The 25990-nt window shown below is 44.3% G+C and overlaps 2 protein-coding genes across 2 annotated transcripts in view; one reads left to right on the top strand and one right to left on the bottom strand.

The window, feature by feature from the left end:
• cenpp (centromere protein P) overlaps positions 1-25990 on the bottom strand; it is a 289475-nt gene that overhangs the window by 60944 nt on the left and 202541 nt on the right. The gene's annotated exons all lie outside the window — the stretch shown is intronic.
• The window catches only part of ecm2 (extracellular matrix protein 2, female organ and adipocyte specific), a 34797-nt gene continuing 17979 nt past the window's right edge, over positions 9173-25990 (top strand). The window contains exons 1-2 of the mRNA XM_063067578.1: positions 9173-9256; positions 25343-25645. Of these exons, the coding sequence (XP_062923648.1) occupies positions 25360-25645 (286 nt within the window). The 5' untranslated portion in view covers positions 9173-9256; positions 25343-25359. The remainder of the gene's footprint in view (positions 9257-25342; positions 25646-25990) is intronic.

Genomic DNA, 25990 nt, shown 5'->3' with positions numbered 1-25990 from the left:
CTGAATATACCTCTTGCCCATCCTCTGGGTCACCCCCCCCCCGTCTTTCTTCCCGGACCTCCTGTCCCATGATCCTCTCGTATCCCCTTCTGCCTATCACCTGTCCAACTCTCGGCTCCATCCCTCCCCCTCCTGCCTTCTCCTATCATTTTGGATCTCCCCCTCCCCCTCCAGCTTTCAAATCCCTTACTCACTCTTCCTTCAGTTAGTCCTGACGAAGGGTCTCGGCCTGAAACGTCGACTGCGCCTCTTCCTATAGATGCTGCCTGGCCTGCTGCGTTCACCAGCAACTTTGATGTGTGTTGCTTGAATTTCCAGCATCTGCAGAATTCCTGTTGTTTCAGTTCATCCGTCATTTCCTTGTCCCCCATTACTACCTTCCAGCATCATTTTCCAGTGGTCTGATATCTACTCTTACATCTCTTTTACACTTTATATATCTGAAGAAACTTTTTGTATCCTCTTTAATATTATTTGCTAGCTTACCTTCATATTCCATCTTTTCCTTCTATAGGACTTTTTTACTTGCCTTCTATTGGTTTTTAAAAACTTCCTAATCCTTTAATTTCCTCCTAATTCTTGCTCTATTAATTGCCCTCTCTTTGGCTTACATGTGTATCCTCCCAAAGTGCAAAACCTCATGCTTGTCTGCATTAAATTCCATAGGCCATACGAGGGGTGATTGATAAGTTCGAGGCCTAAGGTAGAAGGAATCAATTTTAGAAAACCTAGCATATTTATTTTTCCTACATTTACACACTTAGTCCAGCGGTCGTGGAGCATACGGATCCCTTCTTTGTAGAAGTCGGCGTCTTGGACCTCCAGAAAGTGGTCCACGGCAGTGGTGATTGATAAGCTCGTGGCCTGAGGTAGAAGGAGATGAGTTATACAGCTCTCATTACATGCTCGTGCAGTTCAACTCTTTGAGTGATTATGCATAAAGTTTGAAGTTATTAACTCATCTCCTCCTACCTTAGGCCAGGAACTTATCAATCACCCCTGCTGTGGACCACTTTCTGGAGGTCCAAGACACCGACTTCTACAAAGAAGGGATCTATATGCTCCATGACCGCTGGATTAAGTGTGTAAATGTAGGAAAAATAAACGTGCTAGGTTTTCTAAAATTGACTCCTTCTACCTTAGGCCACAAACTTATCAATTACCCCTCGTATATCAACCCATTTTCCCAGATCACTTTCCAAGCTGTGACACCCTTCCTCACTGTCCACTACGCCCCTAAATTTGGTGAGATTCACAAATTTGCTGATCCAGTTTACTATACTGACACCTAAATCATTAATATAGATCAGCGGTCCCCAACCACCAGGCTGTGGACCGGTACGGGGCCGCAAAGTATGTGCGAGGAAACGATACGAGTCAGCTGCACCTTTCCTCATTCCCTGTTACGCACTGTTGAACTTGAACATAGGGTTGCCAATTGACCTGTATTTGCCAGGACATCCTGTATATTGGACTAAAGGCTGATTTATACTTCTGCATCAACTTGACGCTGTAGGTACGGTGTCGCCACGAACCTTACACAGAGCATACACGGATCCCTACGCCATAGCCTGACCCGCACCTCTCCCAAAATGTATCTACATGTCGCGGCAATGCAGAACGCAACAGCTGTGATTGGTCTGCTTGGTAGCATGGCATTTCCTCCTACGCTGCAATAGCTTCCCATTGGGCGACTGAAGGGCAGGGAAGGAATTCTGGCTGCAATGCTTTCCATACAGCCTTAGAGACCTCCGAAATTATGGAGGACACATTTTGCTTTTATGAAAAAAGACGCTCGCTCCTTGTTAACCCCGAGAAAGACTACCATGACCATGAAGCGTTGGACAGGCAGGTGTGTGCGCATGTGTGAAATGCGCAAATTGCAGAGCAACGCAGACACACCAACGCACAAGTATAAACATTCACAACAGGCGTAGGCCACTTGCGTAGGTTACGGCATCAAGTTGACACAGAAGTATAAAACAGTCTTAAATTGGTTTGTCCCATACGGGACGGCCCTTGTCCCGTATATCCCCCACTAAGGTAGAGCGTTCCTATGAAACCTTTCGTGCCGAAATGGCATGAGACGAAGAGGTAATTACCATTAATTTATATGGGAAAAATTTTTGAGCATTCCCAGACCCAAAAAATAACCTAACAAATCATACCAAATAACACATAAAACCAAAAATAAATAACACTTAACATATAGTAAAAGCAGGAATGATATGATATATACACAGCCTATATAAAGTAAAAATAATGTATGTACAGTATAGTCGGGAAGATGAAGGTAAAAACTATGTCTGGGGGAAAAAATCGGCACGTCGCGCATGTGCACACGGCTGCCCGCGCAAGGCTTCATGGTCATGGTAGTCTTTCCTGGGGTAAAGTGTCCCGGGATCTGACTGCTACTTTTGTCCCTTATTTGGGAGTGAGAAAGTTGGCAACTCTAATTGTAAAAGACATGTTGAGGTGGGTTTAACCCTACTTGAACACCCACTCCGGTCGGCCGGTCCGCAAGAATATTGTCAATACTAAACCGGTCCGCGGTGCAAAAAAGGTTGGGGACCCCTGATATAAATGAAAAACAATAATGGAGCCAGCACCAATCCTCACGAGTGACAGCCCTCTAATCAGTAAAAGGACCATCTATTACCCCTCTCTAGCTTTTCCTGCTAAGCCAACTTTGAATGCATTTGACTACTGCATCATGAATTAGTGACTTAATCTTCTGGAACAGCCTCCACTTTGTCAAAGGCCTTGCTCGAGTCCATGTAGACAACATCCACCACATGCCTGGTAGCTATCTAAAAAGATTGGTTAGATTATTATATATCTTTTCTCTTATTAAATTACTTTTACTCATAAATTCCATGAAGATAATTATTTTGTATCTCAATTCTTTGGCAACAATTTGTGAATTTTATAAGGGAGAATCTCCGTTAACCAAATGTCTATAACACAGGTATCACTTGTACAAGGATTGTGATGCTTGATTGCTCATCTCCTTCTTGTTCAATGTGACATTTTTTTGCCAAGCCTCTTGCTTTAACAATTTTTTTTGATTTCTGTCATTGGGTGTGTTTTTTGGTCTTAGGATCTTTTCCATTTATGAACTGTGAAGAACACTTAGGACTTTTAATACGAAGGGCATTATGTACAGAGAACTTTCTGCAAGGAGTGAAATTTAGCAGGTTTTGTAATTTTGAAATTTGAAGTTGAAGGTCACCTTAAATTTAGCAGGTTTTGTAATTTTGAAATTTGAAGTTGAAGATCATCTTAAATTTTCTTGGGAGGAGAAGATGGCGGCACGATGCAGCGTGCAGCGGCCACTCCGGTGAATGATATCTGTTATCTGTCAAGTAAGGTGCTGTGCACAATCCTGATTTGATGGAGACAGACGTGAGAGCACGGAGGAACATCTGGAAAACTTCTGAAATGCCCGCTTCGCTGCAGCTGCTACTGTGTGATCCAGAATCTCCGGAGGGGAAGGCCCCAAGTGCTCGGCTTTGCTTGTTGGTTGGCGGCTGGGGTGGGGTCAAAGCGCTCGGCAGAGATGGTGCTCAGTGCTCGGTGTCGGAGGGCTGGTTGGAGGCTCGAAGTTTTCGGACGGACTCAGTTTCGGCTGCGGTTGGGTGCTTCCAATGCATCGGCAAGTTTGCGGCGCTTGAAGGTTCATGGCAGGGAGAGTTTCTCCCTTCTACCGTCTGCGTGAGATGATGTGGCTATCGGGACTTGAGACTTTTTTTTTACCGTGCCCATGGTCTGCTCTTTATCAAATTACGGTATTGCTTTGCACTGTTGTAACTATACTGTATAATTATGTGGTTTTGTCAGTTTTAGTCTTGGTTTGTCCTGTGTTTCTGTGATATCTTTCTGGAGGAACATTGTATCATTTTTTAATGCATGCATTTCTAAATGACAATAAACGAGGACTGAGTGTCCTCATAATCTAAAAAAAAAATTCCTACGTAAATTTCAGCAGTTTTTGGTGCACAGGGTGAAATTATTCTTGAACGATAATGCAATATGAGTGAAAGTGAAATGTGGAAGAGAAAATAAACAGATATTAAACAGGCTGCCAACTTCCAATTGCCCTTTACATGTGTGACGACCTATGGTTTGGTTTCAATATTTCAGTGCAAATTCTCGAATCAACGCGTTAACGTCGTGCGGAGGCTTGTGAGCTTCAAGGACTCCATCAGGTGATGCCAGCTCAGGGACACCCATGTTGGAATGGCTGTGGATAAGATGCCAAATGAAGATCGATCCAACCTTGGCTCCTGAACGGACAGACTCGTGTCTGCCCCTCCCAGGTCACACTTCAGTTAGAAGTGTTAAACAAAAAAAAAGTGCGACTTCATGACTAATTTTTAAACATTATTTTAAAAAATCTCCGTTATTTTCCATTATCACTGCACTTGAAATGGCTCTTTCAAACTGAAAGCTGAAATACATAACGAGGTCATACATTGTTATTTCCTTGAGCAGTTCAGCATTTTATCTAGGTCGAGCCATCTATTATCGGCTTTTTCTCCCTAAAATTGAACAATTTCCTTTTAACATAGTCAATCTAACATCCCAGTCAATAACAACATTTGATTAATTGAAGTAGATCATTTTCAACAATTTAATTGGAGTTAGAAAGATTTAACTGACTTAAAACTGGGTCAGTTTTACTTCTTAAAATTAAAACTTCAGAATTTTTTTATAAGTGTCTAGATGGATCAGAGAATTCGTAACTGCTTATTTCAAAAGTTTCGGCTTAGGAGAGACAATGGCGCCTAATGATGACTGCTTTGCTTGCATCTGTGCAAACAGTTCTATTTCTATCTTTAATATCTCTATTTTTCCCTTTCAGGGTTCTTTTGAAGACCTTGACCTGGAGTTCCACATTGACTTCAGTTCTTTGCGGGAATAGGACCCGCTCTCGGGGTCTCAAAACTGGCTGTTATTCGATATACCAAGGACACGGCCTAGAAGATCAGCTTGCCTTCGGAGTTTCGGAATTCTGTGGCTCCAGAGGCGGGCAGACTCGAGGTCAGCGCCTCCGCAGGAAATCGATGTGTCATGGGAGACAGAAGATCTCTGGCTGTGTGCCCAGAGACCCAAGTTCTTTGGGCACGTAGCTCAAAAAAAGTGATGCAACGGACTTTTAACATCATTGTTTAGCAAGTTGTTTGTTAAGTCTCCCCTCTCGTTGTGAAATGGAAACATCTCTTTTTCCCTTACTGGAGAGAGAGAGAGCCTGTGGTATGTCAAATTACTGGGTGAATGAGTAGTCTTTGGGGTACTGTAAGTCTGTGTCTTTATTGATGCGTCACTGCACGCTTGAGTGCTCGGTAGGGGGGTGCCGATGCTTTTTTTAATGGTGGGGAGGGGTGGGGGGGTCGTTGCTTTGCTGCTGCTTACATGTGGGGGGAAAGCTGGGGGTGGGGTTTGGGGTTCTAACATTTAACTGTCATTCATTCTTTGGGGCACTCCTCTATTTTCATGGATGGCTGGGAAGAAAAAGTATTTCAGGATGTACATTGTATGTCATATGGGGACGCTGGTGGCGGACCCAAATGCAAGACACAGACACTGTAGTAACAGGACTGGAAACTAGGAGTAGCGATGTGACTAAATGCAGACTAGGAGCTGGGACAAGAACACAGACTTGGGCTAGGACATTGGCTAGGCAAGCGGGACCAGGACAAGGAACTGGGAACTAGAAGCCTGGGTTTGGACTCCAAGCCGGAGCCTGGACAAGGACCCAGAACCTGGGTCTTGACTCAGGCTCAGACCCCAGAACTAGGTGAGGACATGACGTGGCTACAGAACTGCACATGGCTTGGGTTCTTTGAGGCAAGGACATGACAAGGCTTGGGTTCGGACTCCGAGCCAGAGACTGGACAAAGACCCAGAACCTAGGTCTTGACTTGGGCTTGGACTCTGGAACTAGGCGAAGACATGACGTGGTCTTGGGAAACAGGACTAGGTGAGGCTACAGGACAGAACGAGAGACTCCTGGGCAAGATGAGGGAACTCCAGTACAGGAGGAGGGAATTCCAGCACAGGACAAAAACACGAAGCCTTGACTTGGTACTCAGGAACAGCCGAGCCTTGGACTTGGAACGCCAGGAACCTCGGAACCTTGGACTTGGGACGACAGAAACACAGAACACAGAGCCTTGGTCTTGGGGATGACAGAAACACAGAGCCTTGGTCTAGAGCACGGGAACACAGAGCCTAAGACTTGAGAGACAGGAGCACAGGGACATGGAACACAGAACCGGAACCCCTCCTTGGGAACAGGACTTAGGGCCAGGACTCGTACATGGAACACAGAGCCAGGACCCCTCCTTGGGAACAGGACTTGGGGCCGGGGCTCGACACAGAATGCTGAACACGACAAGTTGGTTCCCAACACTAGGTAGCAGCAAACGGCCGGACCTACCTAGTGAAGGCGTGGACAGAGACAGTTCCCAACACTAGGTAGCAACAAACAGCCGGACCTACCTAGCGAAGGCATGGACACAGAGTCAGTTCCAAACAATGATAGACAGTTCCTTATCTAGGCACAGCAAGGCTCCGGTCTTGCTCCTGCGGTAGAACTTGACAGCGATAAAGGCGAGGACGCAGGCGAGCTTGCAGGCAAGGCTTCAGGCAGAAGGTGAAGGGAAGGGAAGGGAACAGTCCAGCCTCAGGGTAATGGCAAAGACAGCCTGATTTACCCCACGGAGGCAAGGGTGGGATACTGACAAGACAAACCCACCACCACACTTGAACCCAGGGCCACTTATATTCCCAACTCCAAGATGTGCATCAGGTGCCAATGACTAAGCCCAACTGAAACAAGGGACAGCGGGAAGACCCGGAGTCCGGAGACCACGGACCGGACCGTGAACCAGAACACAGATTTCATGGACCAGACCTTGACAATTGTATACATTTCTCTGACATTAAATTTATCTTTGAAACTTTTGACATAGTGAATCAATAATTTCTTCAATAAAAACAGTATAAGTAAGCCAGGGTGCACACGCACACACATTAGAGGGATTATTGATGAGGGGTGACCTAATTGAAACTTTTTGAATGGTGAAAGGCCTTGATAGAGTGGACGTGGAGAGGATGTATTTTATGGTAGAACAGTCCAAGACCAGAGGGCACAGCCTGAGAATAGAGAAGCATCCTTTAGCCAAAGATTGGCGAATCTGTGGAATTTGTTGCAAAAGGTAGCTGTGGAGGCCATCTTTATGTATTGTTACGAGAATACACATAAAATTAAGATGTTTGCTGGCCTGGGCTAGCATCAGTGGCATCAGCAGTAGGTCTGCCACCTGCCCTCAGGGGAAGGAGAGATAAGGAACAATGGAGCAGCGTCTGGAGATGTGTAATGAAGGGATGTGGGAGGAAGAGCTGTCTGGAGCGGCTCCCCCCTTTGAACCCTGAACTGTTTGAAGTGATGGACAGGCGATACCCCAGCAGGGGGATAAGAAGGGACAGGTTCGCTAAGACAGACACACACGCCACCCGAGGTAACGAGACCCTGGAAGCGGTGCGCTTCTCACGAGTGGGTGAGAAGTCCCAGACAACGACAAGGGTGGAAAGGTACGATCAGCGGGAACCCGGTGTGTGTCCGCCCTTGCCTGGGTGCCGGGTTCACTGCAGAGGATCGACCGCATCTGGAGGAGGGGTCACAGTCGGTGACCTCAGGTGACATCACCAAGGACCTGCCCAAAAGCTGTTTGTGAGCCATCTCGCTGGTCTGTGAGCCATCCCGCTGGTCTGTGAGTGAAGCAGTGTTCTGAATGATCAGTTGTTCCTATTCTGTCTCTCTTCCCCCACCTTGTCCATCGCCATGGCAACGATTACTGCGAACTGAACTACAAACTGGACTGAACTTTGAGTCATTTTGAAATTGGTCATTTAACCCCTAGACAACGATAGAGCTTGATTGATGCTGTTATCTTAATTCTGTGCACATGTGTGGTTATCATTGTTGAATTGTTGCATTTATTATCCTTTCGATTACCGTGTTGCTTGTTTCTTTAATAAAACTTTCTTAGTTCTAGTACTCCAGACTCCAACTGAGTGATCCATTTCTGCTGGTTTGGCAACCCAGTTACGGGGTACGTAACAGTATATTTACAGAGATGTTGATAAATTCTTGATTGATCAGGGTATGAAGGGATATGGGGAAAGGCTGGAGAATGGGGCTGAAAGGGAAAATGGATTGGCCATGATGAAATGGCAGCGCAGACTCAAGGGGCCACATGGCCTAATTTTAACTATGTAAGTCTCCATTTTAATTCACATGGTCACTAACCAACTATAATTTGTATACCCTTTAACTAGAGGCAAGTATTTTGTCTATACTACCTGACCTAAAAGGTAAGATTACAGCTTTGTACTGGATGTTCAATGATAAATGATAAAAATTGGTAATTGCAGTCTTTTACCTTCCTGCAAGCTTAATAAGGATTGAACTATAATTATATTTTCTGAAGTGTATCTTTAAGATTAACTAAACTAAGCTCTGCAGCCCATCTGCTTTTAACATTTGTCACTGCTGAAATTCTTCAGGCATTTGTAAGTTCTTGGCTCTGATCAGACTAAAATTAACAAAAGCCACAAGAAATGCTTGGCCTCATAACATGACTGAAGAGTTGCAGTAACTGTGGTTCTTTTGTGTTTAAAATGCTCTTTTTCCATTTGATATCTATGCTCCAGTATTCACACACTATTTGGTCGTGTTACATTTCAAGAAATGACTGGTGTAGATATGCCCCAATTGTTGTTTTTCTATAGCAGGATCTAAGTTTATAACTTGAAAAATGAAACTCAAAATTAATTAAACATAATTAAATTGTGGGGTTATTTATATATGAAACTTACACATTGTTCCATTTCATCAATGATTTAACACAAGTTAAAATTCAGTAAGTTTCACACCAGTTCTACAGTATAATAATTAGTTGCTTTGCCAAACTTAATGACTGCAACTAACATTTCCAAAAGCTATCACTCTCAGAATTTTCCAGCTGAGCCTTGCTACCCCAAGGCCCACTGAATCAAATCTTTTCATTCTTGAAACAGACTTTTTGTTTCCTCAGTAACCCTGCCTTTGACTCTTTATTATAAACCACATTCCTATACCCCAGAGATCCAGACTGTTAAATACTTAAGAGGGTAAGCCAGCAGATTCTTAAAAAACATCGCAATTAGGTGTAAAAACTATGCGTGTGTCTAGTGGGAGGGGGAGCTGGTAAGTTTTTCTTTTTCTTTTTACAGTGGCTGTTTTAAACATCAATGTTTAAATGATGAATAGCAAAATACAAATAAGGCAACCATCCATTTACTAATTAAAGCTTTGACTGGGAGAGGAGGACAGATCAAGTAATTTACTTCTCCAGAGGTTATTTTTTAGCTTACAAAAACTTGCCTTTTTCTTGAGTAAAAAGGCCATTTCTGAGATTGTCTGATGATTGTTAAAGGAGGTGTGGTAGAACACTGATTGTACCAGTGACCCACAAACCCAGATGCTCTGGAATATTTAATCTCTCTGCCATCTTATTCTGTGAAGAACTTCTTGATAACACTCAAATTTATGCAACCATTTTGAGGAAGGACTGACCAGGTTACCGAGCTAATACAACCAATGTGGACACAACGTTGCTGAAGGAGCACCTAGCTATTCTTTGAAATACAAATCTACTGGTAGCTGTGTAAATAAATCTAGGGAACATTGGACAGGATCCAATCACTTTTCTAATATGTAGAAAGAATACCTTATACCTGAGCACGATATTTTTAATGGAGATTTGTTTCCTTTTCCATGTGGGCATGGGCCCAGATCACTCAATCAAATGAACCTTGGTGGTAATCACATATAATTGTCTTCAGTTGAGATGGTGTTGGTGCTGTCATGCCTTGTTTGTAAAATGAGTAGGCGTGAAAATGCAAAGAAAACACTGGCTGATCTGCACCAGATGGTCAAAAGAGATGGACTGGTTGTAGGACAATTGTACTCTGGTGGTGCTCAAAATGTACCAAAACTGGATCCCAGTATCACAAGCAAACCAGATTCAGAATCAGGTAATATCACTGGCATATGTTGTGAAATTTGTTGTTTTGTGTCAGCAGTACATAAGTAGGACAAAAAGAGAGGGGAAAAAAGTAGTGAGGTAGTGTTCAAGCGTGCATTGCCAATTCAGAAATCTGACGCCAGAGGGAAAGGAGCAGTTCCTAAAAGGTTGAGTGTGTGTCTTTGGGCTCTTGTACCTGCTTCTTGATGGTAGTAATGCGAAGAGGGAATATTGGGCCCAGGATAGATCTTCAGAGATGTTGACACCTAGGAACTTGAAACTGCTCACCCTTTCCACTGCTGATCCCTCAATGAGGACTGGTATGTGTTCCTTCGACTTCTCCTTCCTGAAGCTCACAATCAGATCTTTGGTCTCACTGATGCTAAATGCAAGGTTGTTTTTGCAACAGCACTCAACCAGCTGATCCACCTGAAATTCTAACACTAACAAACGAGAAAATCTGCAGATCCTGGAAATCCAAGTTCCACACACAAAATGCCGGAGGAACTCAGCAGGCCAGGCAGCATCAATGGAAAAAAGCACGGACGACGTTTTGGGCCAAGATCCTTCGGCAGGACACTTCTCCTGCCCTGCCAAAGGGTCTCGGCCTGAAACGTCAACTGTACATTTTTCCATAGATACTGCCTGGCCTGCTGAGTTCCTCCAGCATTTTGTGTGTGTTGTTCTGCTGGCAATAGTTGTGTCATCAGCAAATTTATAGATGGTGTTTGAGCTGTGCCTACCCACACAGTCACAGGAGTAAAGAGTGTAGAGCAGTGAGCATATACTTGAAGTGAGCCGGTATTGATCGTCAGTGAGAAGGGAATGTTGTTCCTGATCTCCTCTGACTGTGGTCTCCCAATGAGGAAATCAAGGATGCAGGTAGAGAGAGGTACAGAGGTCCAGGTTTTGGAGCTTGTTGATTAGTACTGAGGGTAAGATGATATTGAGCATTGAGCTATAATCAATAAACAGCAGCCTGATGTATGTGTTGCTAAGTGGGCCAAGGCCGAGTGGAGAGACAGTGAGATTGCATCCACTGCAGACCGAATGTGGCAATAGGTAAATTGCAGCAGATCCAGCTCCTTGCTTAGGCAGGAGTTGATTCTGGCCAGAAGCAACCTCTCAAAGGACTTCATCACAGTAGATATGAGTGCAGCCGGGTGATAGTCATTGAGGCATTGGGGTTAGGGTTAGGCTCATCCTACTCTTGCTGGGCACTGGTATGATTGTTGTCCTTTTGAAGCAAGTGGGAACTTCCAACAGCAACAGTGAGAAATTGAAGATGTCCTTCAAAATTCCCACCAGTTAGTTGGCACAGTGCCCTGCCAGGTACACCATCAAGGCCTGATGCCTTGCGAGAGTTCACCCTCATGAAAGGTGTTCTGAAGTCGGTCTCCAAGACAGAGATCACAGGGTCACCAGATGCTGCAGGGATTCGCACATGCTACAGGGATTCAAACTGGCACAGTTTTATCCTCCGTTACAAAAGGCATTGCGCTCATCTGGGAGTGAAGCATAGCAGCCATTCATGATGTTAAGGAATTGGAGCTGGAGCTGGATGAACTCCAGATTATTCAGGAGGTTGAGGGGGTGACAGACAGGACATATAGGGAAGTATTTACACCTAAGGTTTAGGGTGCAGGAAACTGGGTGACAGTCAGGAAGGGGAAAGGGGGTTAGGAGCCAGTGCAGAGCATCCTTGCGGCCATCCCCCTCAACAACAGGTATATCACTTGGGAGATACTGTTAGGGTGGGGGTGTGGGGGCGCGGTTTGACCTAACCGAGGAAAGTCACAGCGGTCAGGTCTCTGGCACTGAGTCTGCCTCTGTGACGCAGAACGGAAGTGGTGGGTGGTGGTGAGGGGGAAAGAAGAGGCACATGGTGGTGATAGGGGATTTATTAGTTAGGGGAATGGACAGCAGGTTCTGTGGGCGAGAACAAGATTCCCGGATGGTATGTTACCTCCCAGGTGCCAGGGAACGGAACATCTTGGATCAAGTCCTCAACATTCTTAAGTGGGAGGGTGAACAGCCAGAGATGATAGTCTATGTAGGAACCAATGACATGGGTAGGTTGAGTGACAAGGTTCTGCACAGGGAGTTCAGGGGGTTAGGTGCTACATTAAAGGGCGGGACCTCCAGGGCTGTGATCTCAGGATTGCTACCCATGGCATGTGCTAGTGGGACTAGAACCAGGAAGATTATACAGTTTAATACGTAGCTAAGGAGTTGGTGTAGGAGAGAGGGCATAAGGTATTTTGGTTCATTGGGCTCTCACCCAGGGAAGGTGGGACATGTACAGAAGAGATAGTGTGCACCTGAACTGGAGGGGAACTAATATCCTATAATGGAGGTTTGTTAATTTTGCATTAGCGGAAGTTTGAGAAGTCAATGTTCACACCATCAGGTTGGAGGCTACCCAGACAGAATATAAAGTGTTGTTCCTCCAACCTGAGTGTGGCTTCATCTTTACAGTAGAGGAGGCCGTGGATAATCTTTACAGTAGAGGAACATTGACTTCTCAAACTTCCGCTAATGCCCCACCTCCCCCTCGTATGCCATCCGTTATTTATATACACACATTCTTTTTCTCTCTCTCCTTTTCTCCCTCTGTCCCTCTCACTATACCCCTTGCCCATCCTCTGGGTTTTCCCCCACTCCCTCTTTTCTTTCTCCCTGGGCCTCCTGACCCATGATCCTCTCATATCCCTTTTGCCAATCAACTGTCCAGCTCTTGGCTCCATCCCTCCCCTCCTGTCTTCTCCTATCATTTTGGATCTTCCCCCTCCCACTTTCAAATCTCTTACTAGCTCTTCTTTCAGTTAGCCCTGACGAAGGATCTTGGCCCAAAACGTCGACTGTACCTCTTCCTAGAGATGCTGCCTGGCCTGCTGCGTTCACCAGCACTTTTTGTGTGTGTTGCTTGAATTTCCAGCATCTGCAGAATTCCTCGTGTTTGCGTGGTGCAACTAATGTCTTGAACTGTGTATATTTCAATGCAAGAAGTAGGGTGGCAAGGCAGCGTAGTGGTTAGCACAATACTTTACAGCATCAGCGGCCCGGGTTCAATTCCCGGCACTGTCTGTAAGGAGTTCGCAGGTTCTCCCCATGACCACGTGGGTTTCCTCTGGGTGCTCCAGTTTTGTCCCACATCCCAAAGACAAGTTAGTAGGTTAATTGGTCATTGCAAATTGTCCTATGATTAGGTTTGGATTAAATTGGGGGATACTTTGGTGGTGGTCTTCCAAGGGCCAGAAGGACCTACTCTGTACTATATACCAATAAATAATTTGTACTGTAGGAAGGTAGATGAGCTCAAGGCATGGGTCAACACCTGCAGTTAAGATGTTGTAGCCACTAGTGAGACGTGGTTGCAGGAGGGGCCAGACTGGCAACTCTGTTCCAGGGTTCCATTGGTTTAGATATGACAGAGCAGGAGGGATCAAAGGAGGTGGTGTTACTAGTCAGGGAAAATGTCACAGCAGTGTTCCGTCAGGACAGACTGGAGAACTCAACTAGTGAGGTGATATGGGTGGAACTGAGAAGTAAGGAAGGTTAGATGACATTAATAGGACTATATCACAGACCACCCGACAGTCCGAGGGATTTAGAAGAACAAGTTTACAGAGATTGCCGACTATTGCAACAAACACAAGGTTGTTACGGCAGGTGATTTTAACTTTCCACATATTGACTGGGATCCATACTATACTATGACCAGATGAGACTGAGTTTGTCAAATGTGTTCAGGAATGGTTCGTTCATCAGTATCAATGAGAGAGCTTGCAATACTGGTGCTGCTATTAGGGAGTGAGACAGAGTAGGTGACAGAAGTTTGTGAAGGGGAACACTTTGCATCCAATGATCACAATGCTATTAATTTCAAAGTAAATATGCAACCAGATAGGTCTGGTCTGTGGGCTGAGATTCTAAATTGGAGAATGTCCAATTTTGATGGTATCAGAAAGAATCTGGCAAGTGTGGATTGGGACAGGCTGTTTTCTAGTAGAGGTGTACTTGGAAAGCGGGAGGCCTTCAAAAATGAATTTTTAGAGTACAAAGCTTGTACGTGCCTGTGAGAATGAAAAAATAAAGATGACAAGTGTAGGCAACCTTGGTTTTCAAGAGATATTGAGGCCCTGGTTAAGAGAAAAAGGAGGTGCATAGCAGGTATAGGCAAGTAGCATCAAGTGAGGTGCTTACTGAGTACAAGAAATGCAAAAGAACACTTCAGAAAGAAATCTGGAAGGCTACAAGAAGGCATGAAGTTGCTCTAGCAGACAAGATGGAGAGTTCTCAGCTATTCTACTGACATGTTAAGAGCAAAAGGATTGCAAGGGACAAAATTGGTCCTCTGGAAGACCAGAATGGTAATCCATGTGTGGAGCCAAACAGATGGAGGAGATCTTAAATGTATTCTCTGCATCTGTATTTATTCGGGAGATGGAATACAGAGTCTATAGAAGTAATTTTCAGCATGAACTAGATGGGTGAAGGACCTGTTTCTGTGTTGTACTTCTCTGTGACTTCATGTTAGATTTCACCTTGTAGGAAGTAATGGCCTCACTCACAGTCTCTGAGACTATCCAGAAGCATAATCTGGAACGTTACGAATCTTGAATGTTGAATTCAAATGCCACATGTTAAATGTCATTTACAGTACACAAGTGTAAAAGAAAACTAAATAATTGTTACTCCAGATCCAATGCAGCACAAAAGAATCACAATAAGATAAAGAACTTAATATTAATAATATTAAATAATATTAAAAGTTGGGCGTGTTATAGATACTCTAGAGGGCTGTCAGAGGTTACAGCAGGACATCGATAGGATGCAGAACTGGGCTGAGAAGTGGCAGAAGGAGTTCAACCCAGATAAGTGTGAAGTGGTTCATTTTGGTAGGTCAAATTTGAAGACAGAATTTAGTATTAATGGTAAGATTCTTAGCAGTGTGGAGGATCAGAGAGATCTTTGGGTTTGTGCCCATAGGACACTCAAAGCTGTGCAGGTGACCTTTGTTAAGAAGGTGTATGGTGGGTTGACATTCATCAATCGTGCGACTGAGTTCCAGAGCCGTAAGGTAAAGTTACAGCTATATCAGACTTTGGTCAGACCCCACCTGGAGTACTGTGTTCAGTTCTGGTCACCTCACTCTAGGAAGGATGTGGATACTACAGAGGGAGTGCCGAGGAGATTTACAACGATTTTGCCTGGATTGGAGATCTTGCCTTATGAATGAACTTGGCCTTTTCTCCTTGGAGGATGAGAAGAGACGATAGAGGTGTACAAAATGATGAGAGGCATTGATCGTGTGGATAGCCAGAGGCTTTTTCCCAGGACTGAAATGGTTAACATGAAGGGGCATAGTTTTAAGGTGCTTGGAAGTAGGTACAGAGGGGATGTCAGGTTACATGGTCAGCATTACTGTAGGCTGAAGGGCCTGTAATGTGCTGTAGGTTTCTATGTTCTGGTACAGAAAGTGATACTAGGTGCTGCGGGGTGGGTTGGTGAGTGGAGGTGTTGATCAGCCTTACTGCTTGGGAGAAGTAACTGTTTTTAAGTCTGGTGGTCCTGGCAAGGATGCTATATTGACTCCTCCCTGATGGGAGTGGGACAGTTTCCATGAGCAGGGTGGGTGGGATCCTTCTGATATTGCTGGGCTCTTCCTGCCACATTTCTGTATATACATCCTTGATGGTGGGTAGGCAGGTGCTGATGACATGTTGGGTAGTTTTGACTACCTGTTGTTGAGCCTTCCTGTCTGCTTCAGTGCATTTTCCGTACCGTGCAGTGATGCAGCATGTCAGGATACTCTCTATTGCACATCTGTAGAAAGTCTTCAGCTTCCTCAGGTATTAGAGGCATTGGTGAGTTTTGTTGATTGTGTAGAATGTGCTCTGGGATTATGAGAGGTTGTGTGAGATGTGCACTCCCAGGAGTTTGAAACTGCTTGCAGTTTCCACTGCTGTGCGGCAGATGTAAAGAAGGGAGTGAGTGGTGCGAGTTCTCATGAGGTCAATAACTATCTTCTTTATCAGGTTGACATTAAGGAAGAGGTTATTTGCCCGGCACCATGTCTCAAGCTCTTCTATCAATTCTCTCTAGACCATCTGATTGTTAAGCACATTAAATGGGCATCCTTTTCTACAGTCCTGTGTGAGACGTGGTTTTCATCGTGCATTAGTTACATTGACCGAAACACCCCTGGACACAACTGGCATTTCAAGAATCCTACACTAATCCCTTAACAAATGCTTCATATCTTACATCTGGACTTTCCCTACTTCGTCATGTCGGAATATAAAAAGAGGAAGATACATATACTGGAACCAGGAAAAAACTGCTGGGGTTTGTATCTAGGGCCCCAACAGCAGAGAAGGAGCATTAGTCATGCTGGGAGGGGCAAGAACAACTGGAGTTATTGCATCTCATGATCATCACAAAGATGAGCATAACCTAGAGCTTTCCTCAAGGGAACACCTTAATTCTTCAAAGATCCGAGAAATAATTTGCAAGTATGTCAGAACTTCCAGAGGACACAACAGCAAAAATAAGGATTCCTGGCTCTCCAGTAGACACATTTCAAGTTACATGTTAATCAGCTCAAAGGATTAATCAGAATAATATAACCTCCATTTCTGAATAGGAACTTTGCTGGGAGATCAGAAATTATGGCTGTGATCATCTGGGTTCAGCAGCTCATTTAAAGAAGGGCAGGCTAGGGGGTAGCTGTGTGAAATATACAGCACATCACTCTTTTCCCCATAGCATCCCATTACACACCTCTTTTCCCTTTTAAAAAGAAAATAATACCTTTCCCTAGACACACATTTATTTCAAAACTAGACTAATCCCATGAAGATCTACGAGTAGGGTTTTCCTTCCTGTTGGCAGTTATAAATTTATGAACTAAAAATCCATTCTGTAAATAGCAAGGAATGTGTCTTCATATTTGGCAGAGGAGGGATCAAACCCAAAGAATCATACAATAGAAGAGAAGATTTGCTTACTTATACTGGGGTTTGTTCAGGATTATCTGTCTCAAAGGTACTCTTTGGTTAATCTAAAACGATACTTCATACCAAATACTGCCATTGTGCCGTATACATGCAAACACAATTAAATATCTCCTAAATACTTTTTCACTATGACAATGTCCTTTAAAATCATAGTCACAGAATCATAGGAAAGTACAGCACAGAAATAGGCCCTTCAGTCAATATAGCCCACGCCGGACTATTTTACTCCCAAGATCTGCAACGGGACCAGAGCCCTCCATACTCCTTCCATTCAAGTACCTATCCAAACTTCTCTTCAATATAGAAATCAAGCTTGCACGCACCAGTTGTGCTGGCAATTCGGTCCACTCTCACGATCCTCTGAGCAAAGAAGTTTCCCATGTTCCCCTTAAACTTTTTACCTTTCACCCTTAGCCATTATCTTTACTTGTAGTCCCATCCAACCTAAGTGGAAAAAGCCTACTTGCATTTACTCCAGCTATATCCTCATAATTTTGTACAGCTCTATCAAATCTCCTCTCAATGTTCCAAGGAATAAAATCCTAACTTATTCAATCTTTCCTTATAACTCAGCTCCTCTAGACACGGCAACATCTTTGTAAATTTTCACTGAACCCTTTCAACCTTATTTATGTCATTCCTGAAGGTCGGTAACCAAAGCTCCACATAATACTCCAAATTACACCTCACCAATGTCTTATACAACTTCAACATAACATCCCACCTCAATACTTTGAATTATGAAAGCCACTGTGCCAAAAAACTTTCTTTATGACCCTGTCTACCTGTGATGCCACTTTCATTGAATTATGGACCTGTATTCCCAGATCGCTTTGTTCTATAACACTCCTCAGTGCCCTACCGTTCACTGTGTAAGACTTACCCTGGTTAGTCTTATCTAAGTGCAACATCTCGCATTTGTCTGCTACATTTCATCTGCCATTGTTTAGCCCATTTTTCCGGGTGGTCCTGATCCTGCTGCAAGCCATGATAGCTTTCCTCACTGTCCAATACACCTCCAGTCTTGGTGTCATCTGCAAATTTGCTGATTCAGCTACCAACATTATCACCCAGATCAATGATATAGATGAGACACAACACTGATCACTGTGGCACTCCACTAGTCACAGGCTTCCAGTCAGTGAGGCAACCATCTATTAACACTGTGGCTTCTCCCACAAAGCAATGTCTAATCAAATTTACTATGTTATCTTGAATGCCAAGTGGCTAAATTTTCTTGACCAACCTCTTGTGTGGGACCTTGTCAAATGCCTTGCTAAAGTCCATGTGGCACGACCTACCACACACAAAGCCATGTTGGCTGTACGTGTTGTTGAGGGGGATGGCCACAGGGGTACTTAGCAATGGCTGTTTAACCCCTTTCCCCTTCCTGTCACCCAGTTTTTTGTAAGCTTCACCTTGGATGTAAATATCTCTCTATATGTCCTATTTATCACGCCCTCTGCCTACTGAATGATCCAGCGTTCATTCAGTTCCAGCTCCAACTCCTTAACACAGAATGTTAGAAGCTGCAGCTGGATGCACCTCACAGATGTAGTTATTAGGGACACTGGAAGCCTCCCTGCCCTCCCACATCCTGTAAAAAGAGCATTCCACTATACTGCCCATCGTAAGCTATGGAAAATATTGGTCAGATGTTAGATGGCGATAAAAATTCCCTCTCAATCTAACCAACTGTTGCAGATATTACAAACTCTGTTCTTGAGATAAGTAGACATTTTCATTTCCATATTTAATTCCCATGGAATCGTATGGCGTGGAAACGAGAGTTCAAACAATGGTGGGAGGGAATGGTGTTCTGGCCACTCATATGTAAGTACTTTTTCCACAATTAGGTATATTTGAATTTATGAATAAATATTCTCAATACTAATTAATGCTTAATGTTTGAAAATCATGAAGTTCCATGAAGGCAGACAAATCAGAATCGGAGAGTGATGCCATTTCACGTGTTGCACAATGAGTTTTAACATCTTAAAAACCTCCAAAAACATAAAGTTTTGCAGTTCTTGGAAAACAGAATATTTTTTATATATGATCCTATAAATGCTAACTATACTAAATGTAAATTCTCATTAATTTGCTTTAAGAATGTCATATAAAGATTTGAAAGAGATGGTATGAACTGGAGACCAATCCCAATTGTTGCTGAGATGTTCTACAGAACATAGAAAACCTACAGCACAATACAGGTACTTCGGCCCACAAAGTTGTGCCGAGCATGTCCCTACCTTAGAAATTAATAGACTTCCCCATAGGCCTCTATTTTTCTAAGCTCCATGCACCTATCCAAAAGTTTCTTAATTGTATCTGCCTCCACCACCGTTGCCAGCAGCCCAATCCACGCACTCACCACTCTCTGAGTAAAAAACTTACCCCTGACATCTCCTCTGTACCTACCCCCCAGCACCTTAAACCTGTGTCCTCCTGTGGCAACCATTTCAGCCCTGGGAAAAAGCCTTTGACTATCCACAGGATCAATGCCTCTCACCATCTTATACACCTCTATCACGTCACCTCTCATCCTCCATCACTCCAAGGAGAAAAGGCCGAGTTCCCTCAACTTGTTTTCATAAGGCATGCTCCCCAATCCGGGCAACATCCTTGTAAATCTCCTCTGCACCCTTTCTATGGCTTCCACATCCTTCCTGTAGTGAGGCGACCAGAACTGAGCACAGTACTCCAAGTGGAGTCTAAACAGGGTCCTATATAGCTGCAACAGTACCTCTTGGCTCCTAAATTCAATTCCAAGATTAATGAAGGCCAATACACCGTATGCCTTCTTAACCACAGAGTCAACCTGCACAGCTGCTTTGAATGTCCTACGGACTTGGACCCCAAGATTCCTTTGATCCGCCACACTGCCAAGAGTCTGACCATTAATACTATGTTCTGCCATCATATTTGACCTACCATAATGAACCACTTCACACTTATCTGGGCTGAACTCCATCTGCCTCTTCTCAGCCCAGTTTTGCATCCTATCAATGTCCCGCTGTAACCTCTGACAGCCCTCCACACTATCCACAACACCTTCAACCTTTGTGTCATCAGCAAACTTACTAACCATTCAGAACAGATCCCTGAGGTACCACCACTGGTCACCGACCTCCATGCAGAATATGACCCGTCAGCAACCACTCTTTGCCTTCTGTGGGCAAGCCAGTTCTGGATCCACAAAGCAATGTCCCCTTGGATCCCATGCCTCCTTACTTTCTCAATAAGCCTTGCTTGGGGTACCTTATCAAATGCCTTGCTGAAATTGAAATACACTGCATCTACTGCTCTACCTTCATCAATGTGTTTAGTAACATTCTCAAAAAATTCAATCAGGCTCGTAAGGCACAACCTGCCCTTGACAAAACCATTCTGACTATTCCTAATCATATTATACCTCTCCAAATGTTCATAAATCCTGCCTCTCAGGATCTTCTACATCAACTTACCAACCACTGAAGTAAGACTCAGTGGTCTATAATTTCCTGGGCTATCTCTACTCTCTTTCTTGAATAAAAGAACAACATCCGCAACCCTCCAATCCTCCAGAACCTCTCCCATCCCCATTGATGATTCAAAGATCATCGCCAGAGGCTCAGCAATCCCCTCCCTCGCTTCCCACAGTAGCCTGCGGTACATCTCATCCAGTCCCGGTGACTTATCCAACTTGATGCTTTCCAAAAGCTCCAGCACATCCTCTTTCTTAATATCTACATGCTCAAGCTTTTCAGTATGCTGCAAGTCATCCCTACAATCACCAAGGTCCTTTTCCATAGTGAATACTGAAGTAAAGTATTCATTAAGTACCTCTGCTATTTCCTCTGGTTCCATAGACACTTTTCCACTGTCACACTTGATAGGTCCTATTCTTTCCCGTCTTATCCTCTTGCTCTTCATATTCTTGTAGAATGCCTTGGGGTTTTCCTTAATCCTGTCTGCCAAGGCCTTCTCGTGGCCCCTTCTGGCTCTCCTAATTTCCTTTTTAAGCTTCTTCCTGTTAGCCTTATAATCTTCTAGATCTCTAACATTACCAAGCTCTCTGAACCTTTTGTAAGCTTTTCTTTTCTTCTTGACTAGATTTATTACAGCCTTTGTACACCACGGTTTGTCACAAAGGGGTGCTGGGAATGGACCCAAATGCAAGACACAGACACTGAAGTACAAGGAACAGGACTTGACTAGAGCAGGGACGTGACAGGATTCAGACCAGGAGCAGGGACAAGAACACAGACTTGGGCTAGAGAAAGCGGGACCAGGACTAGGAACCATGGACAAGGAGACAAGGCTTCGACTCTGAGCCCGAGACTGGACAAGGACCCAGATCCTGGGTCTTGCCATGGGCTCGGACCCCAGAACCAGGCAAGGACATGACATGGTTTCCGAACAGGACATGCTGGGGTGTAGAGGACTGAACTTGAAGACAGGCTGGGGTATTTGCTCTTGAGGCTTGTGGCTGGGGTCTTGGGTCTTGAGCTTGGCTGCAGGCTGGGTCTTGGGTCTTGAGCTTGGAGGCTTAGGATCTTCCAGGCTTGTGTTCTTGGAGCTTGGCTTGGGATCCTCGAGGCTTGGGGTCTTGGATCTTGAGCTTGGCTGCAGGCTGGGGTCTTGGATCTTGCACTTGGCTGCAGGCTGGAAGCTGGGGTCTTGGATCTTGCGCTTGGCTGCAGGCTGGGGTCTTGGATCTTGCACTTGGCTGCAGGCTGGAAGCTGGGGTCTTGGATCTTGCGCTTGGCTGCAGGCTGGGGTCTTGGATCTTGCGCTTGGCTGCAGGCTGGAGTCTTGGATCTGGAGCTTGGCTGCAGGCTGGGGTCTTGGATCTTGCGCTTGGCTGCAGGCTGGGGTCCTGGTTCTTGAGCTTGGCTGCAGGCTGGGGTCCTGGATCTTGAGGCTGCAGGCTGGAAGCTGGGGTCTTGGAATGCGGACGCTGATAACTTGGAGGCTGGAACTCAGAGACAGACTGGGAACTGTACATTAACATAGAGCCAGGACTTATCCTTCGAAAAGCTGGGACTCATCTTTAACACGACACCAACATGAAACAGGACAGTGCATAGACATAGAGCCGGGACTTATACTTAGACAAGCCGGGACTCAACTTCTTCTCCACACCAAGGTGGGACAGGACCATCCGTCGGGTAACGGCAGAACGGCCGGACTTACCCCACGAAGACAAGGACAAGACAAGACCCCCCGCAGGGCAACGGCAGAATGGCCTGACTTACCCCACAGAGGCGAGGACAAGACAAGACAGGTCCCCCCTGCAGGGCAACAGTAAAACAGCCTGGCTTACCCCACGGAGGCGATTACAAGAAGAGACAACACCAAAGGACGACAGACAGTTCCATCTCTGCTCCGGGGTAGCTTCGAGCCTCAGTTCGGCCAGCAACCTCAGCTGGCTATGGAAACAGCCAAATCCGACTACTGACAGCAAGGCTCTGTGAGGGGATGGTTCCCCAATGTGGCCTAAAGGTGGCAAGTGGCCGCTCTAGCCTTCCACCAGCAGATTCCTCCCAGGGAATCTTGACAAGACAAACCAGCCCCCCACACTCAACTCCAAGGCTACTTATATTCCAAGCCCCAAGATGGGAATCAGGTGCCTGTGATTAACTCAAACTAGGGACAGCTGGAAGACCCGGAGTCCTGTCTCCACGGACCGGACCGTGAACCGGAATGTGGACTTCACGGACCGGACCATGACACGGTTCCTGTACCCTACCATAACTTCCCTGTCTCATTGGAACGTCCACAGAAATATCCCCTGAACATTTGCCACATTTCTTCCGTACTTTTCCCTGATAACACTATCTCTGATCAACAGTGCCATGCCCCCACCTTTTTTGCCTCCTTCCCTGTCCTTTCTGAAACATCTAAAGCCTGGCACTTGAAGCAGCCATTCCTGCCCCTGAGCCATCCAAGCCTCTGCAACGGCCACAACATCATAGCTCCAAGTATGATCCACGCTCTAAGCTCATCCGCTTTGTTCACAACACTCCTTCCAATAAAATAGACACATCTCAAACCGTCAGTCTGAGCGCGTCCCTTCTGCCTATCCTCCCTCACACACTGTCTCCAAGCTTTCCCTATTTGTGAGCCAACTGCATCTTCCCCAGTCTCTTCAGTTTGGTTCCCACCCCCCCAACAATTCTAGTTTAAACTCTCCCCAGTAGCCTTAGCAAACCTCCCCGCCAGGATATTGATCCCCCTGGGTTCAAGTGCAACCTGTCCTTTTTGTACAGGTCACTCCTGCCCCAAAAGAAGTCCCAGTGATCCAGAAATCTGAATCCCTGCACCCTGCTCCAATCCCTCAGACACGCATTTATCCGCCACCTCATTCTATTCCTATACTCACTGTCTCGTGGCACAGGCAGTAATCCTGAAGTGACTACCTTTGCAGTCCTGCTTCTCAACTTCCTTCCTAACTCCCTGTAGTCTGTTTTCAGCACCTTTTCCCTTTTCGTACCTATGTCATTGGTACCAATATGTACTACGACCTCTGGCTGTTCTCCCACCCACTGCAGGATATCTTGGATGCAATCTGAAACATCCCAGACCCTGGCACCTGGGAGGCAAACTACCTTCTGAGTTTCTTTCCTGCATCCACAGAATCGCCTGTCTGACCTCTAACTATAGAGCCCCCTATCACTACTGCCTTCCTCTTTCTTTCCCTGCCCTTCCGAGCCACAGGGCTGGACTCTGTGCCAGAGGCATGGCCACTGTCGCTTCCCCCAGGTAGGCTGTTCCCCCACCCCCCAACAGTACTCAAACAGGAGTACTTATTGTCAAGGGGTACAGCCACAGGGGTACTCTCCAGTACCTGACTCTTCCCCTTCCCTCTCCTGACTGTGAACCACTTGTCTTGTCTCCTGTGGCCCCGGTGTGACCACCTGCCTATAACTCCTTTCTATCATCTCCTCGCTCTCCTTGACCAGACGAAGGTCATTGAGCTGCATCTCCAGTTCCCTAACGCGTTCCGGACAGTGGTATGATGATAGTGGCGGAAAACATTGGAATATTTTCGTAAAATGGTATGATATTATGGAGTCATTAAGAAGGCGACTTGTGTGATCATCATCTTATCAGCATGACATCATCTAATTGTAGAACCAGTCTGAAAGCTGAATAATCTCTTGACTGTTCTTTTTCACTAACTAAGATAATAGTTTTGCTTAAAAAAATGAAACCTAACAATACTGAGTAGAACTAAAAGTAAACGGAGCAAAAAAATGTATGCTTTATGCTGTATGTGGTTGATTACTAATAAATAAGTCAATTAAATTGGAGATCAGAAATTGTTTCTAGGCCTCAGAAGATAAATGAAAAGTTGCAGATGATTTAAGTTACGTGGGCCCAGATTTTGATGTGTTATGCCAGTCATTCAGTGTGCAAATGTCGGCATTTATGTATGTAAGTATTTGTGGGTTTTGGAATCCTATCCAAATTTGAAAGTCTCATTCTTGCCAGATGAATTTCACCAACAATTTCTTTGGTCCATTTTGCCTCTTGACTCCATGTGAAGTCCAGTTGTAGAGTAGGAACTTCCTGAGATTCCCAGGAAAACTAAACTCTCAAATCCTGACATGAGATCTGTGATATCATTGATCTCCTGATAATGGTATAGCTAATTACACTACATCATTATTCATTGCAGCTTCATTGTGAATAATCTCAATACCCTTTCATCAATAATATTCACAGCTACTCTTCTATTCTGGTTATAACCAGATTCACAATACGTACATGACATAGTTATTCTTTCCTCTTTAATTCCCTGAATTTCGTCCTTCATGAGGGACTTTGCATCCAAATTCAGGACATTCAACTTGTTTTTGCATATAGCCTTCTCCAATTACCTAATTGTGTTACAGACTGTCAGATAGATCTGCCATTTAATGGGTTTGATTGCATTAGACAACAAAAGGCAGCCTTACAATCAAATAACATTTTTATAAAATTCATATGTTATTATCTAAGTACTGGACCTCTGGCAGATTTTATATTTATTGATGTAGGTAAACTTCTCACTTCAGTTGAACTAGCATTACAATAAATATTACTTGATAAATACTCAAAGATCCATTAATCAACATTAATATAAATAAATGAAGATACAATTGAAATTAGCATTATGAAACTTCACTCTAACAAAACATTAATTTCACCATTTACACAAACTTGGGTATTAAAAGTGTGTGAAGCTTATGTACTTATTTTTCTTTTGTTTTTCAGGTGATTACTGAAAAAGAATGAAAGTAAACACTTTTATTTTGTTCTGCCTTCTTTTTAACTTTGGTGTTACCTTTGGTATAAGAAAGTATAAGACACCAAAGAGGGTTTTGAGAAGGAGGTTTCACCACAGAGGATGGCAACAAGTTGGCTATGTAAATCGCAACTCAGTTGGACTATTCAAACCAAGACGTTCACATGTTGCAGCCAAGGTTCCAAACATTAATGCAGATGAAAGTACTTTGCCCTTCATCGACTCATATATAAATGTTGATGAAATGGAGCCTAGTTACCATGTACTACCAGGTTAGTGAAAGCCAATAAAAGAAATATCATCATTGATTTATAGAAATACACTGCTCCCCTGAACATATGATGTGTTTTTCTTCAGGAATAGAGTTAATCAAAACATTTTAAGCATTATTTTAAGACTAGTGTTTGCCAATTTTAAACAAACACTTTAATACCACCTTTTAGAAAATATGAATACTTTTAAGTAGAATGACTACCTCAGCATCTGATAAAAATTACTTCAATCTCATTTTAAAAAGTAATGTAAAAAATGGATTATTCCTACAATTTCATTTGTTAACTGCTGTATATTATTCTTTAATATACCATATGTCTCATATTTTATATTTATGCAGATGT

This window comes from Mobula hypostoma, chromosome 15 (assembly GCF_963921235.1).
Source record: "Mobula hypostoma chromosome 15, sMobHyp1.1, whole genome shotgun sequence".
NCBI classification, from domain to species: domain Eukaryota; kingdom Metazoa; phylum Chordata; class Chondrichthyes; order Myliobatiformes; family Myliobatidae; genus Mobula; species Mobula hypostoma.
The sequence above is the reverse complement of the archived record's forward strand: the minus strand, read 5'-3'. Positions and strand labels throughout refer to the sequence as shown.